This window comes from Manihot esculenta, chromosome 13 (assembly GCF_001659605.2).
Source record: "Manihot esculenta cultivar AM560-2 chromosome 13, M.esculenta_v8, whole genome shotgun sequence".
In the NCBI taxonomy this organism is placed as follows: domain Eukaryota; kingdom Viridiplantae; phylum Streptophyta; class Magnoliopsida; order Malpighiales; family Euphorbiaceae; genus Manihot; species Manihot esculenta.
Genome location: NC_035173.2, coordinates 12,842,028 through 12,856,528, shown reverse-complemented (window position 1 = coordinate 12,856,528; position 14,501 = coordinate 12,842,028). Strand labels below are relative to the sequence as shown.

At 34.1% G+C, this 14,501-nt stretch overlaps 1 protein-coding gene across 6 annotated transcripts; it reads right to left on the bottom strand.

Moving 5' to 3' along the window:
* Positions 1 to 1,171: 1,171 nt before the first annotated feature.
* On the bottom strand, positions 1,172 to 9,054 carry LOC110630009 (DDT domain-containing protein DDB_G0282237). 6 transcript variants are annotated; one of them, XM_043949695.1, is made up of 11 exons: positions 8,877 to 9,054; positions 7,774 to 7,937; positions 7,400 to 7,572; positions 4,277 to 4,692; positions 4,082 to 4,178; positions 3,513 to 3,859; positions 2,858 to 3,336; positions 2,370 to 2,529; positions 2,111 to 2,272; positions 1,905 to 1,993; positions 1,172 to 1,558 (listed from the first exon to the last, which is right to left on the bottom strand). In XM_043949695.1, the coding sequence occupies exons 2-11, from the start codon at positions 7,884 to 7,886 to the stop codon at positions 1,408 to 1,410; spliced, it is 2,187 nt and encodes a 728-aa protein (XP_043805630.1). In that variant the 5' UTR covers positions 7,887 to 7,937; positions 8,877 to 9,054; the 3' UTR covers positions 1,172 to 1,407. The 6 variants fall into 6 exon arrangements, with proteins under 6 accessions (XP_043805630.1, XP_043805631.1, XP_043805632.1 ...); XM_043949696.1 differs by having other exon boundaries at positions 4,088 to 4,178; XM_043949697.1 differs by having other exon boundaries at positions 4,097 to 4,178.
* Between the last annotated feature and the right edge of the window lie 5,447 nt (positions 9,055 to 14,501).

Sequence of the window (14,501 nt, the reverse complement as noted above, 5' to 3'; positions counted from 1 at the left end):
AATAATTTTTTTTCTTTTATTATTATTATGAAAATTATCAGAAAACATAAATATGAGAAACCTATTTAAGTTACTGTTTTATTTAAAAAATATATAAAAGCCATTTTTATTTCAGAATCTCATAAAAATAATATCTCGTAACATTACGCTAATATTTAGCAATAGTTTTCAATCAAGAAATCGATGTGAAAAATAAAATATAATCATTAATTAATATGTTTTTAATATTAAAAAAATAAAAAATTACAATTTAATTTTTATATTATAAGTAAATTAATTAATTTTTATATTTTAAAAATTATACTAATTAACCCTCCATTAATTTTAACCATTAAATATTATAAAAAAACTTAAATATTTTTGATACTAGGAATTAAATAGTATATTTTTATGTATTTAAAAAATTAATTAATAAGTTTTTAAATTATAAATATTAAAAAATAAAATATTTAATAGTTAAAATTAATAAAAAAATTAATTAATAGACTTTAAAACTATTTAAAAAATTAATAAAAAATTAATTAATTAATAGCTTTTAAAATCATTAAAGAGATATTTTAATATATTTTTTAAAATAAATTATTAATTAATATATTTTTAAAATAAAATAACTAATTAATATATTTTTCAAAATAAAATGAATAATTAATGTATTTTTTAAAATAAAATGACTAATTAATGCATTTTTCAAAATGAAATGACTCTTTACAAAGTATAAATTATATTTTAAAAAAATAATAATAATAAATTATAATTTCACTTATTTTTATTTTAAAATTTTAATAATATTTATTTATATTTCAATTCATATTAAAATAGTGTTTAATGTCTCCAAATATTGATATTAATAGTGTTTAATGTCTCTAAATATTGATATTAATTATTTACTACCAGCATAATAGCATAATCATACTAGATCCTGAAGTGAAACTTATAAAATCACAAAATATTTTTTTATATTTTTATCTATTATTTATATTCAAGTATAAATAAGAAATAGGTACAAAATACAAGTATAATACCTATTATTTATATACAAGTATACAGATTATTTTAGCTCATCAAAGATTGATCGTATTTATGCTGACATCGCCATTCGCCAATCATATTTGCATAATCTAATTCCAAACGAATTAAAAAGGGAAAGCACATAAGATGTAGAACATGATCATAGAACAAAAGGTCATTTAATGCTTAATGCTGTAACATGGACTGGATTATGAAAAACAAAAGCTTCCCATCCATGTTCCTCTTGATGGCAACTACAAAACTGGCATCAGCTTCCGCTTCAGCCCCCAAACTCCCACCAACAAAAAAATGAATCACCACTTTAGTCGCTGAAATATTCCTACTCAGTCAGCCTAAAACAGATGTGTATGGGATCTATCTAACTATAGGATCTACCACCTAGTCTTCCTTCCACTTGTTAACATAACCAAGAAAAGCATTAGTAGGATTTTCCCTTGGCAGAGCTCGTACACGAGTAGATCTACGGAGCACAGCCTCCTCTGCTGCAATCTTCTGAGCCAAATCTTTTGATCTCTTCTGTAGTTTTAAGCTGGCAAACGAATTTATGAGAGAAAAGTTAGGCCTGATCTTTAGTTAAACATACAAGGTGCTTGTATGTAGAGTTGCAAGTCTTTTAATGCTTAAACAACAAATTTCAGAAGCCTCTGCAGATTATCTCATATAAACAATTGTCCAAGGCAGCCATTTTGATGCAAAAACCAATTCATCAGGTCAAAAACAGACAAACCTACAAGGTTACTGCTCAAATTAGTAAGATCTACATTGGATTCTTAGAAGATCGAAAATTTTGTGTGCATAACAAGCCAAACACTCAACAGGGGGTGCAACCATTACTAGGCATCATATGAATTATTCGTTCAATTAGAGAGACTCACCACATTCTGCTGTAGAATTTCTGCAGCTGTTTCTGAAGAGCCTTCTCTCTCTCACCCTTACAGTTCAGTGAACCCATCAATGCATCAAGCTGTTTAGAAATGCAATGTGGGAATCATCATAATGTACAAGAGAATATAGGACTTCAAAAGTACACACATGCATACGCCGAATAATAGGGAAAGAGTATAAATTCTGCATTTAATACCTCTTCCTTGGAACAATAATAGCCCCATAGCTTGTTGTCGGAACTCTCAACAAAGATCCTCCCATCACGTCGGAACCACCAATACCTATTGTAGTTTCTGTCTTTACCCAATGAATTGGTGCGCAAGACTAGTTTCTCCATCTCCCGTTCATAATATTCCTCCTAAGTGTTAACAATGTCAGAAAATGATGAATAAAGACATGATGAAGCAGCAAATATACAATTTAATATAGACAAGTGGAAGTAGAATATTAATAACCCTTTGCTCTTTGCTTCTCGTTTCTACTGCTTCCTTCTTCTCATTCTTCAACTGTTTAACTCCAATTTTGCTAGATGAATTTTTTATATTTTCTTCCAGGACTTCCAGATCTATATTTTGCTTCATTTTCTGTGGTGCAATTTCTGAATGGTAGCTCTCACTGCCAAAAATTGTAATTAAGGTCAAAACATGTGTATATCCTCAAAAATAAAGATCACCCCCCCCCCTTCCCCCGCCCTGCCCCTTGGGCTTGTGACAATATCTGCGCACTTGTGGCATGTCTTATTTAATCAATTTAAGGTGTAGGCATGTAGCATGTGGCATGTGGCATGTGGCATGTGGCATGTGGCATGTGGCATGTGGCATGTGGCATGTGGCATGTGGCATGTGGCATGTGGCATGTGGCATGTGGCATGTGGCATGTGGCATGTGGCATGTGGCATGTGTGCATGCATGTCTCCCAGGTATAAGCCCATGAAAAGACAAACCTCTTATCTGACGTATTTTTTTCTGGAGCTGAAATGAACTCCTCATTTATTTCCTTTGCTATCTCTCCATTGTTGTTATGATGCTTCCCATTTTCCAACTTACTTGGATAGTTTTCTGCAGTTTCCACACTAAATCCTTCCATTGCTCTATTGTCAAGAGAATCAACCTTCTCTTCAACCTTCTCTTCAACCTTCAGCTTTTCCTTCTCTTGTCTTCTCTTTCTACCTTCTTCCAGAGCTTCCCCTCTCCTTGTCGCTCCAAGTGCCTGACGCTGTTCAACATGATCATCCAACTTCTCTCTGAAAAGATCTGTTTCAATGACTTGATTAACCAATTCTCGAAGGATCCACAATTTAGCTTTAACATCTAAGAGACCATAGTGCCCACGCTTAATTGTTGTCACATTTGTGGATAGATCTGGAATGTTGATCTTCTCTATGAAATGACACAAATATTCTGTCCAATTAATTAATGTTATCTGTGAAAGAAGAGAGGGGAACATCAGAACAAGTCAATAGGTAAGACAAGAAAGATGCATTACCCAAAGTTCATAGCAGATGAGGGAAATCATATATATAGCCGATTGGAAAATCCAACTCTTCAAAGACTTAATTCTTAAACTTCCATAATGATGAAAAAAATGTTGCACTGCACCTTCAACTTCAGGCTTCTTTTCGGTAGAGCTGAAAAACATTCACTATTGTCTTTTATAAGCAGTCGAAGAAGTGCAGAATGTGTTTCCACAATAAGAATCAAATTACTATCCTTGTGGCAGATAGCATTTTCAAAATCTTCCAGAGAGAATGGCCATAGGTGCAACATCCTACCAAAAGAGGAGCAAAAATCCCAAACCATTAAAAGATCAACAACACAATCCATCTGAATATTAAAGTCCCTTGAAGGTGAAGGGCGGTCAGTGAAGACTGGATCATCTGCCGCAGGCTGCACCAACAGATCATCAATGGGATATCTTATGGGATCTTGCATAGGTTGATCATCTTCTGCAAATTCAAATGTAGTAAATACATCAAATAACCATTTATTAGAGATTCATGACCCTACAAGGTGTTTGGGAGAAGCAAGATTAGCAACTCCCTAGCACAATAGAAGAACACAGGATGAATTAAACAATGCTCAGACCAAAAAGCTTAGGCAGAGAAGAATATAACAATACAGAAGCAGAAGACAAAATTTGAACTGGCAACATAATAGCTGAAACCTACTAGTACCACTTTTACCCTTTTTTTCCATGTTTGTAGCGCCAACTACCACACCTTCCACTTTTTTCTTTTTATGTTTTCCAGATGCTTTTTCCGCTTCCTGAAAAAGATGTATATTAGAAATGGAGATGCCAACAGTATAAACTAATCAAATCTTTTACTGCATAGTTGCACTGGCATTTTTTTATATCCTCTTACCTCTTTTCTCTTCTTATTGCAGATTACTAGTCCATCCTGTATGAAAACTTTGCCTTTTAACTCCTGTGGTGGGTCACATGAGATACCATGCTTCTGTGCCAAATTGTTATGAAGCACCCAAGGAGCACTTCTGTATGTTGACTCACGAATAAAGGACTTCAAAATATTTCTACTAAAAGGAAACTTCTTCCACATTAAATCATCCCTTTTTGCAACTGATGTTTCCATTACTTTATTATTCTTATCAAGCCAAGCTACCTCATATTGGGTTTTAAAAGTACCCTCATCCAGTACCTTTACTATCTTGCATGGACAGATATCACCACCCTTTTTTCCATTCAATTCAGCACCTACAAACAAATGTTCGTGCAGCTTTTTTGCTATAGTGTCTGCAAGATCTTTCAGTGAAAGCATACCTGAAAAATTAACAGGTTAAGTTTATCAATATTGGGAAAAGAGATCTGAAGATCCTCAGACCAATTAATAGTAGTTATAACAACTAAACATGAACACGCTATCTCAAGTCTTTCTTAAAAGGCTTTCATGCTAGCCTTTGAACTTTTATACTGCATAATTTAATAATAAAAAAACCCCTTTGTTACCTTGAGTTATATATATTTTTTTTTCACTTTCTTTGCTATGCGGAGATTTTTTTTGTTTTCCCCTTCTTTGATAGGAGAATAAACTTTACCAAGGAAATGACTTCTAGTAGAAGGAAAACAAATGTTTATTCCCAATAAAAAAAAAATTTAAAAAGACATAAATGCATTGGAATAAAATGTTACTCCACAAAACTGTCAAGATAAGCTCAATTATCAAGAAGAATGCATTTAAGATTTTAAAAAAAAAAATCATGGACTTCAGATTAATTTTTAGAGCCAAAATATTCAGAAGCATACCACCAGCCACTTCAAATCCGAAAAAGAAAAGGTAGTTGCTAATGTAAACATGTATAGTAGAATAATGAAAAGACCATATGGTTAAAAAAAATTGACTGCTATCTTAAAACCCAGTACCACCAATCATGAATCATGTAACTGAGTTTTTTACCAAAATTCTTTGTTTTTGTTAAAGAGGATTTGGCTGTGTTACAGCATACTGCTACTCCTTGTCTATGTTAGAAATTTGAAATCAATCGTGTATCTTTAGTTCAAAGATTTCCAAGATTATGCAATTGATGATTTACAGTATCAAGATCAACAGGTGGAAAACACAAACACAATGCTAATAAACAAAAAGGATAAAGAAGTAAATACTGCCATTTGCAATCAATATTACACAAGCAAGTCACTGTTCAGCAAAATTTCATTTGAACCAGCACAACTAATACAAACCAGAACAGTTGGCTTCTTAAGACCATTGCATGAAAAGATCAACCTAACTATTGATTTATCCATAAACTAAACCAACTTATATATGAACTCAATCAACTTGTATGTCTCAAGAAATAAGATAAACACTAGGCCTGAATCTCATAACAATTTTGAAGAAATGCACCAGCAAATACAGAAGTATTTTACAAGAGTGTGCTGCTGATGGGGGATAAATATATGCATAATTGACACGAGAGTTTCAGAGAAAATATATCATATCTGAATATCACACCAAAACTGGTGGTGATAATTAAACAATATATAACTCATAATCCACTAACAAGATCATTGCAATGAGCAATATAACCACCTTGCCCTCCAACATAAATGGCACCATCTTCATAGGCATAAACTTAGACAAAGCCACAGTCTGGTTCAGACATCGAACTGGCCCAGTCCAACCCAGACTGTGGCTCCAAGAATCCAAGCCCCAAAATGGAAGTGGACACTTTTCCTCTCCTCTCACTGGAAGCAGGCCAGTCAGGTCTAGTAGAAACAGGCTTTTTTCTCAAAAAAGAAGAAGGGAAAAAAATTTGAAGAGAACTTTCAACCATTGGATTGGCACAAACCCAATTGAACCGGAACTGGGGGGACCATGCGGTCAGGTCCCAAGCCCTCAGTTCCAAATGCCAGAAACAGTCCATTGGCCAGGCCTGCATGCGTGTGTAAGGGGGTGCATTATTTGTTTCACCAGTGTCAAATCAACACACATAACTATGTTATCCAAATGTGTTATTCCCAATACTCTACTAAAAGGAAAAAGTGATAACAAAACTGAAACCATCAAACTGTAAGAAATGTTAAACAAGGTCAAAATGCTCTAATATAATGTTGAGGTAAAGGGATAGGCATTTGAAGAAGAAAAAAGAATCTCCAGTAACCACTCCAAGAAGTTCTAGTTCTACCCATATAATGTGCAAAATTCATAGAGAGAATAAAGCAAAACTTTTCACCCCATGCTTCTTGAAAACTAGAAATAAAGTTGTATCCTATATCTACTTATCCACGAATATTTTGATGCATATATAGACACAAAAATACACATAAATGCTAATTTGAACTAAGAAGAATTATATTAAGAGAAGATCAAGACCTTATTTATGTTTTCCATGCCATGCTCAGTGTTTATTCATTTCAAACCTATATTGATAGTTCAAAGGCATAGTACAGGATCACTCTACTAACCATAGCAATAGGTCTTGACTTTTGCCTTGAATTCCACAAATGTGGAAGATCTGTATATGTTAACATTGATACTTTCAGGAAAACATAAAGACTGCATTACCAGTCAGTGCCATGAAAATTTGAATGTAATTGCTACTAGATCTACAGGTAACAGACAGCATACCTAAGAAGAAGCATTAAATTGAACATTTCTGGACATGATTCTAAAATGTTATTGAACATGAATCCACAGATGAATAAAAACACTGTATAAAATTAATACACATTATTCGCATTGCCACCAATGGAAAATGCAGTTAATGTGCGAAGCGAAATGCAGACCTATTTTTCACTTTAAGTAATATGCAATAAGAACGATGAATATAAGCGAGTGCATGGATGCCATACAAATATACATAGTATAGAAGTACATTTATGTGACAAATTACTAGGTCAGGAACAAAGGACAATCATTCTGCTACTTATTAGATGCCATCGGCACCTCTCTGCAAGATAAAATGGAAAAGGAAAATAGCAAAACTACCAAAGGTTAAGTCAATACAGCAATATGTAAGACCTCACTTACTATATTGTATGATATGCAATGCAGGTCCTACAAGCTCTTTGGGAATCTCTTGAACCTTCTCTGTCGCATGCTTTTCAGACACTAAAGCCTCTTCAAAAGTCAAGTTAGCTTTTCCACTAATTTTGCAACTCCAAATTCTCTGCCGATATAAATTTATTCGATTCAAATACATCCTAGATAAAAATAAAAATAAGGAAAAACAAACAAATGCTTGATTGCAGAGAAAAGAAAGAACAATGAGGAAAAGAAAAGCTGGTATAACTTATAATCCATTATATGTAACCAATTTACACAAGAATATTACAAAGAAAATGTCTTAAGTTGCAATTCCAAATAATATTTCCCTATATAACTTTCAAGAACAGTAAGGATACTGATAATTCCGAAATATCTCCTTTGTGAAGCGAACTTGATATACAAGCTCATGAGGTTTCAAATCCTTGGGTGGTTCCAGCAAAGTGAATGGCTTTTTCTTCAACAGAGGCATTGCTGGTACCCAACCAAGCCCACACCAAACAAACTTCACAAGGCCCTAAACCTGTGACACATGCACCAAGAACAACCTCCTAAGCAGTCATTCACAAGAATTTAAGGGTTGGTGAAATCAGGAAAGGAAATTTTCAACATAAAGAAAAAGCTATAAACCATTAGTTTCCATACAAAACCAGTAAAAAAACAACGAATGAAATTCGTCGCCCATAAGAATAATATAATAAAAAAAGAACACACGAGATTCAGCTGAAGTAAGGGAAAAAAAAAACTACAATCAAAATAGAATGCAATTAATTTAATTCCATTAACACACGCCCCATGAGGAAAATTTCCAACCCGATTATTTCTTCCGTTTATCTGTTAGAAGATAAAGATAGAACCATAACACATTCCTGGCAAATGATTTATCAACAGCCCAGTAAGAATTACCACATTGGCCATTGATTACATTCAAGCAGTATTACAGCAAATAAAAAGACGGAGACCAAAAAACAGTAACCCTAGAATTGTAAAAGTTCTTCAGTCCAACTATGGTTCAAAAGAATACTGCGCTGACCCAGTTTCTTCGGAAACACAAAAACATGATTTAGAATAAAACACCACCTAAATTTCCTCGATTTTCTCACTAACCAAACAGAAGCCCAAGAACTCGATTGCATGCCTCCTCCTTCCCCCCACCCGCAACCGAAAGATCAAAATAACAATAACAATAACAATAATAATAATAATAATAATAACGCGATACAGTGAGAATCTGAAACAAAAATAAAAATAAAGTTTCAGCTCGAACAAGTTTCAACACATCAAGCAGGAGAAAAAATTACAGAAAAAAAAATTAAAAATCTTTTTTTTAAAAAAACAGAGAGAAAATAAAAATGCAAACCGAAGAACACAAAAAAATAAAAAAATAAAAGATTCCCGCCAGAAGGAAATTTGGGAATGAAAAGTAAAGCAAAATGAGTCGATAGATAGAGAGAGATCTTACAGAGAGTATATTGTAGAATGTGTTTCGGAAAATTTAAAAAGAAAAAATATGTATGGAAAAAAAATAAGAGGGAAGGAAGGAGCGGTGGCTCTCTTCTCCGGGGTTTTTCTTTTCTTTTCTTTTTTTCCTTTTTCTTATTTTGCGCTCTCTCTCCTCGCCAAATGCTTTTCTTTCTAATTTCTATCGTCCGTCGGTCCCCCCTTCGTGGAACCATATTTATATTAGGTAGATTTATAATTTAGTCCCTGAATATTATCATTATTAACAAATCAGTCCTTATATTTTTAGAAACCTATTAAAATGTCTTTATGTTTTCTTTCCGTCAACGAAATAGTCCTTCCGTCCTACTTTCTGTTAAAATTAGATAAAAGCGGAGAGAGAAAATTTTTAAAATCCAATTTTACCCTCAAATAAAACTATTTATTTAGTGCTTGTATATTGCAATTATTAACAAGTTAGTCCTTACATTTTTAAAAATCTATTAAAATATTTTTATTTTTTTTCATATCTATTAAAACATCCTTATCGTTTTTTTTCCGTCAATGAAATAGTCCCTATCTTTTCTCATATCTATTAAAACATCATTATCGTTTCTTTATGTCAACGAAATAGTCCCTCCTCATTGTTTCTTTCTGTCAACGAAATCATCCCTCCTTATATTTTTAGAAATCTATTAAAACGTCTTTATTGTTTCTTTTTATCAACGAAATAATCTTTATCTTTTCTCAGATCTATTCAAACGTTCTTATCGTTTCTTTTTGTCAACGAAATAGTCCCTATCTTTTCTTTTTTCCTCCTCCTCCTCCTCCGAAGAAGAAGAAGAAGAAGAAGAAGAAGAAAAAGAAGAAAAAGAAGAAAAAAAAGAAAAAGAAGAAGAAGAAGAAGGAGAAGAATGAGAAGAAGAATAAGAGAAAGAAGAAAAAGAAGCAAAAGAAGAAAAAGGAGAAGAAGCAGAAGAAGAAGGAGAAGAAGCAGAAGGAAGAAGAATTGATGAATAAGAAAAGGAAGGAGGAGGAGGAGAAAAATAATGGGGGGTAATTTAGTCTTTTACTATGTGTTTAACGGCAAAAATAGACGAAAGGACTATTTCGTTGACGGAAAGAAAACATAAAAATGTTTTAATAGGTTTCTAAAAATACAGGGACTGACTTGTTAATAATGCAATACCTAGGGACTAAATTGTAAATTTCCCTTTATATTATGATAAAATTACTATTTAGTCCCTATATTATTAAAAAATTATTAATTAGTCTTTTTAATTCTTAAAATCAATTAAAATGTCTCTAATTATCTATAAATACTATATTTTTATTTATATTTTAATCCTTTTATTAAGGGCTTTGCATGGTCCTTGCAAGTCTCAAAGCGAATAAAAAATCATATTGAACTGAATCAGAACAAAAAAAATCGATGGTTTAGGAATTAAACCACCAAATTTATTTATCTATTTGATTTTGATACTCATATTTTATCAAGAATCATACTAAAACTAAACTGAAAAATCAATTTTTATATATATATTTAAATAACTTATAATAATATTATAATTCTATATAATCCAATAATATGTTTTATATATCATATAATTTCAATAAAATTACACATATAAAATTATAATATTATTTAATTATTAAATACTTATTATTTTATTTAGCTAATTTAGTTAGTTGATTATAATTTATTCTATTTAAATATATTACATAGAATTATATTATTAGAATATAAATTACTATATATTTATTTATTTATTTATAATTATTATTATTATCTATATATATTAATTATTATACCTGAGATTGCAGATACTAGATTGATGATGTGGCTGGAATAAACCTGCGTTGTGATTACTTAGAACCTGCAAGGGAAAAAGTGCGAGGTGGTGGTGGATGTCCAAAGCAATCACTCAGATGCTCGAGTCAGTCTCTTAAAGAATAGAGTCTCTTAAAGAATAGAGAAAATATAATAAATTGCTAAGAGTTTGAGTAATATTAGAAAATAACATACATTTACCTCTGTTATTTTTCTCCTTTTATACTGTAAAAGGGTATAGATAAATATAACATTTTCCCATTATTCGATGGTGATGTAGCCGGCTACCTGATAAAAAATATTATCAGCTAATAAACTGGCAATCCCGCTATTACAAATGTAACGGAGATACGTTGGTCTGTGCCTGTTAACGGTAACTTTGTGCCGAGACTTGCTCGATTGAGGGAAGGGTGAGTCTTGATGATGCACCAGGTGTTATGGTGTCCAGATCTTCCTTCCCTCGAACTGGAATGCATTTTCAAGTTACCAGATCCTTGCCACGTGGACCTATCTCATGGTGACAGCTCACGGCTTACTTTTGGGTGGTTATTATGTAACATTAGAGGTCCTCCTGCTGATCTATGATTCTTCAGATTCAAAAGTATTGGTTTGTCTTTCTAGTTATATGGCACGATTTAACTATTTGTATCTTTTTGTCTTCCCTTGGTTATGATGGTGGCCTAATTTTTTGAGTCGTATTACAGACTTTGCCAGCCATGTCATTGTATAAGAATCCCTCCTTCTATTCTTTGTGTTTACGACTATCGTCTACTGGAGGTATGAAATGGAGTGCTTTTCTTCTTTTCGAGGATAACTAGATTTGTGCAGAGGATATCATCATGGTCTTCGAAAAGCAACCGAAGGTAGATCTTCATGAAGGTGCAAGCATGCTGCTGAGAGCTACGACCAGCTTGACTATAACGCCTTTCCAGTGTTATGATCCTTGGGTCTTCATCAAGGTACAAGCATATTGCTTAGCTCTGAGGGCTGCAACCAGCCCGACTATAATGCCCTTTTTAGTGTCGCAATCCTGAAAAGAGTGGTTGAATTTGTGTAAGATTGATTCCGAGGGCGAGGGCAAGGTCAAGGTCAAGAAGGTAGTTGGAGAGATAGTCCTCCATACGGCCTTTCAAATGGTGTCTTCCTAGAGGATGAGATTGAGCTTCTGCTAATAGATTTTTAGAAGATTCTGATGTAATAGAGACTTTGCCTAAGTCCTTTTATTCCCTTGTAATCTTTTTGTAATAAAAATGCATATTTTGTGTATCTTATTTGGCAGCAAAAACATATTTATCTATGGGTTTTAACGCCCGGTTTAACAAATATACCTTATAGAATTTCAGCAGAATAGAATGAATACCGGGACATATAGTCTGGTGGGTACCCAGCTTTGCACCATAAAATGCCTTGGGTATTTTTGTGATATCTAGCTTTCACCCCATTATTCATCAGCTTTCACTCCATTATTCTTGATGCTTGGTTATAAGGCTCGCCTTATCGATATTATCCTTTGATTGGCACTACCTTCGTCTTTTGGGGATTAGTATACCCCCGTGGTTATCTGGTACAAATGACCCATTTATAGGGGGTCATGCCTATCCCGTGGCCTGGTGGTCTACCTTGTAGTCTTACTTAGCAAAACCAACGTCCGAATGATCTAGCGAAAATCACCCTGTGACCTAGCCTGGTGGATACTGCCTTGTGGCGTTATTTAGTGGGACCAATGCCCGGATAGTCTGGCGGGAACCGCCTTGTGACTTGGCCTTGCGAAAACTGTCTTGTGGCCTTATTTAGTAGGACTAACGCTCGAATAGTCTGGCGGGAACCGCCTTGTGACTTGATTTGGTGAAAATTGCCATGTCGCCTTATTTAATAGGACCAATGCCTAGATGATCTGGCGAGAACTGCCTTAAGACCTGGCCTGGCAAGAACTGCCTTATGGCCTCTTCTTGTCTCCTTAATCTTTCTTTCTTTCGAGCAAGATAATCCATCATTCCTTATCACAACATATGAAAGAAATATCCCATTAACTCATTATTGATAAAAATTTTTCAAATTACAAATACTCTAAGCATAGGGAATAACTTGACCATCTAGTTTTGCTAGCTTGTATGACCCAGGACAAATAACCTTGAGACTTTAAACAGTCATTTTTAGTTCTCTTCCAGCTTACCAGGCCCGGCATTGCTGCTTGTTATATTTGTTATATTGAGAACTAAGTCACCCACATTAAAAGCCTGTGGCCTGACCTTGCTGTTGAATATTTTGGACATTTTATTTCTGTAAATCGCCATTCTGATTGTGGTCTTTTCTCATAGGAATTCGGCTTGGTCCACTCCTGAAATCTCAGGGCGTTGTGTCCTGAATCTGCTTACTTGGATTTCTACGGGGATGAATGCCTTGGCCCCATATACAAGATAAAATAGCATTTCTCCTGTAGCCATTTTGGGAGTGGTCTTGTATGTTCATAGTATGTGAGGTAACTCCTCGGGCTAGTTGCCTTTGGCTTAGTCGAATATTTTCTTCAGCCCTTGTAAGATAGTCTTGCTTGTGACCTTTGTCATACTATTGGACTGAGGGTAATAGGCTGAGCTGAACTTCAAGTCAATTTTCTATTTCTTGAAAAAGTCTTTAAATCTGGTGCTTGCAAACTAAATTCCATTATCGGTAATCACTATTTTTTGTATTCTGAATCGGGTGAATATATTTTTGCTAACAAAAGAGATTGCTTGTTAGGTAGTGATGGACTGTACTACCTTAGCTTCAGCCTATTTTCTGAAAAGATCTACTGCCACAATTACGAACGTCCTTGACTTGGATGCCTTAAAGAATGGGTCAAGTATGTCTATCCCCCACTGAAAGAAAGGCCAAAGGCTTTTGATGGCCGCTTGCATTTCTCCCAAGGTCCTTGGGATGCTTGCATGTACTTGGCATCTTCGGCACTTCTAGACGAGTTACTTCACGTCCTGCATTATTATTGGCTAGTAATATCTTTGTCTGAATGCTTTCCGGGCAATTATCTAAGCTCTTTCATGGCTCCTATAATCACTTTCATGGATATCTTTTAGGATTTTCTGGCCTTCTTCTTCTGTAATACATCACAGCCATAGTTGTGTAGAGGACCTCTTGTACAACCATCCATCAATTAGTGTGTATTTAGAAGATTTTCTTATTACTTGTTTAGCCAATAACTTATTGGCTGGAAGATCATCTTATGACAAAAATTTATATACTGGTATCATCTATGATTTCCCCTCTTCTATGAAAAAAGACTCTTTCACCACCGTTGTTGCAGTGTGCAATTCTTCGAATTAAAACGGTTGAGTCAAGTGCTGATCACCTGTCGTTGTCATTTTGGCTAGATGATCCACCTCTTTATTGTTGCATCTGGCTATCTAGCAAAGTTCACAAGTGTCTTGCCCATCTCTGAATCTCTTTATTAAGGACCGAACTTGTTCTTCGTATTTGATGAGGCTCGGTTCTCGAACTTTAAATTGTCCCTAACATTGATTAACAAACAATTAGGAGTCACTAAAAATAATGGATTTTTGTATACCTAACTCCTTGATGATTCTCAAAGCTATTATTACAGCTTCGTATTCAGCTACATTATTGGTGGCATTGAAGGCGAGTTTTGCCGCATACCGAAACTTTATATTGGTTTGAGACTGCAACAGGATCCTAATTCCTGAACCCCTAGCCCTGCAAGCTCTATCTCTCTAAACTTTCTACTATTCCATTGCTGCTTCAAAGGACTCTGAAGCTTCTTACGGTGGAGTCATTTCCACGACAAAATCTGCTAGTACTTGAACTTTC

Excerpts from the sequence above, each read along its gene's own strand:
- LOC110630009 (XM_043949695.1), bottom strand. The coding sequence starts at position 7,886 with ATGCCTCTGTTGAAGAAAAAGCCATTCACTTTGCTGGAACCACCCAAG. Across the intron at positions 2,273-2,369 it reads CGAGAAGCAAAGAGCAAAGG|GAGGAATATTATGAACGGGA; the intron begins GTTATTAATATT and ends GTTAACACTTAG. Across the intron at positions 1,994-2,110 it reads ATTATTGTTCCAAGGAAGAG|CTTGATGCATTGATGGGTTC; the intron begins GTATTAAATGCA and ends ATTTCTAAACAG.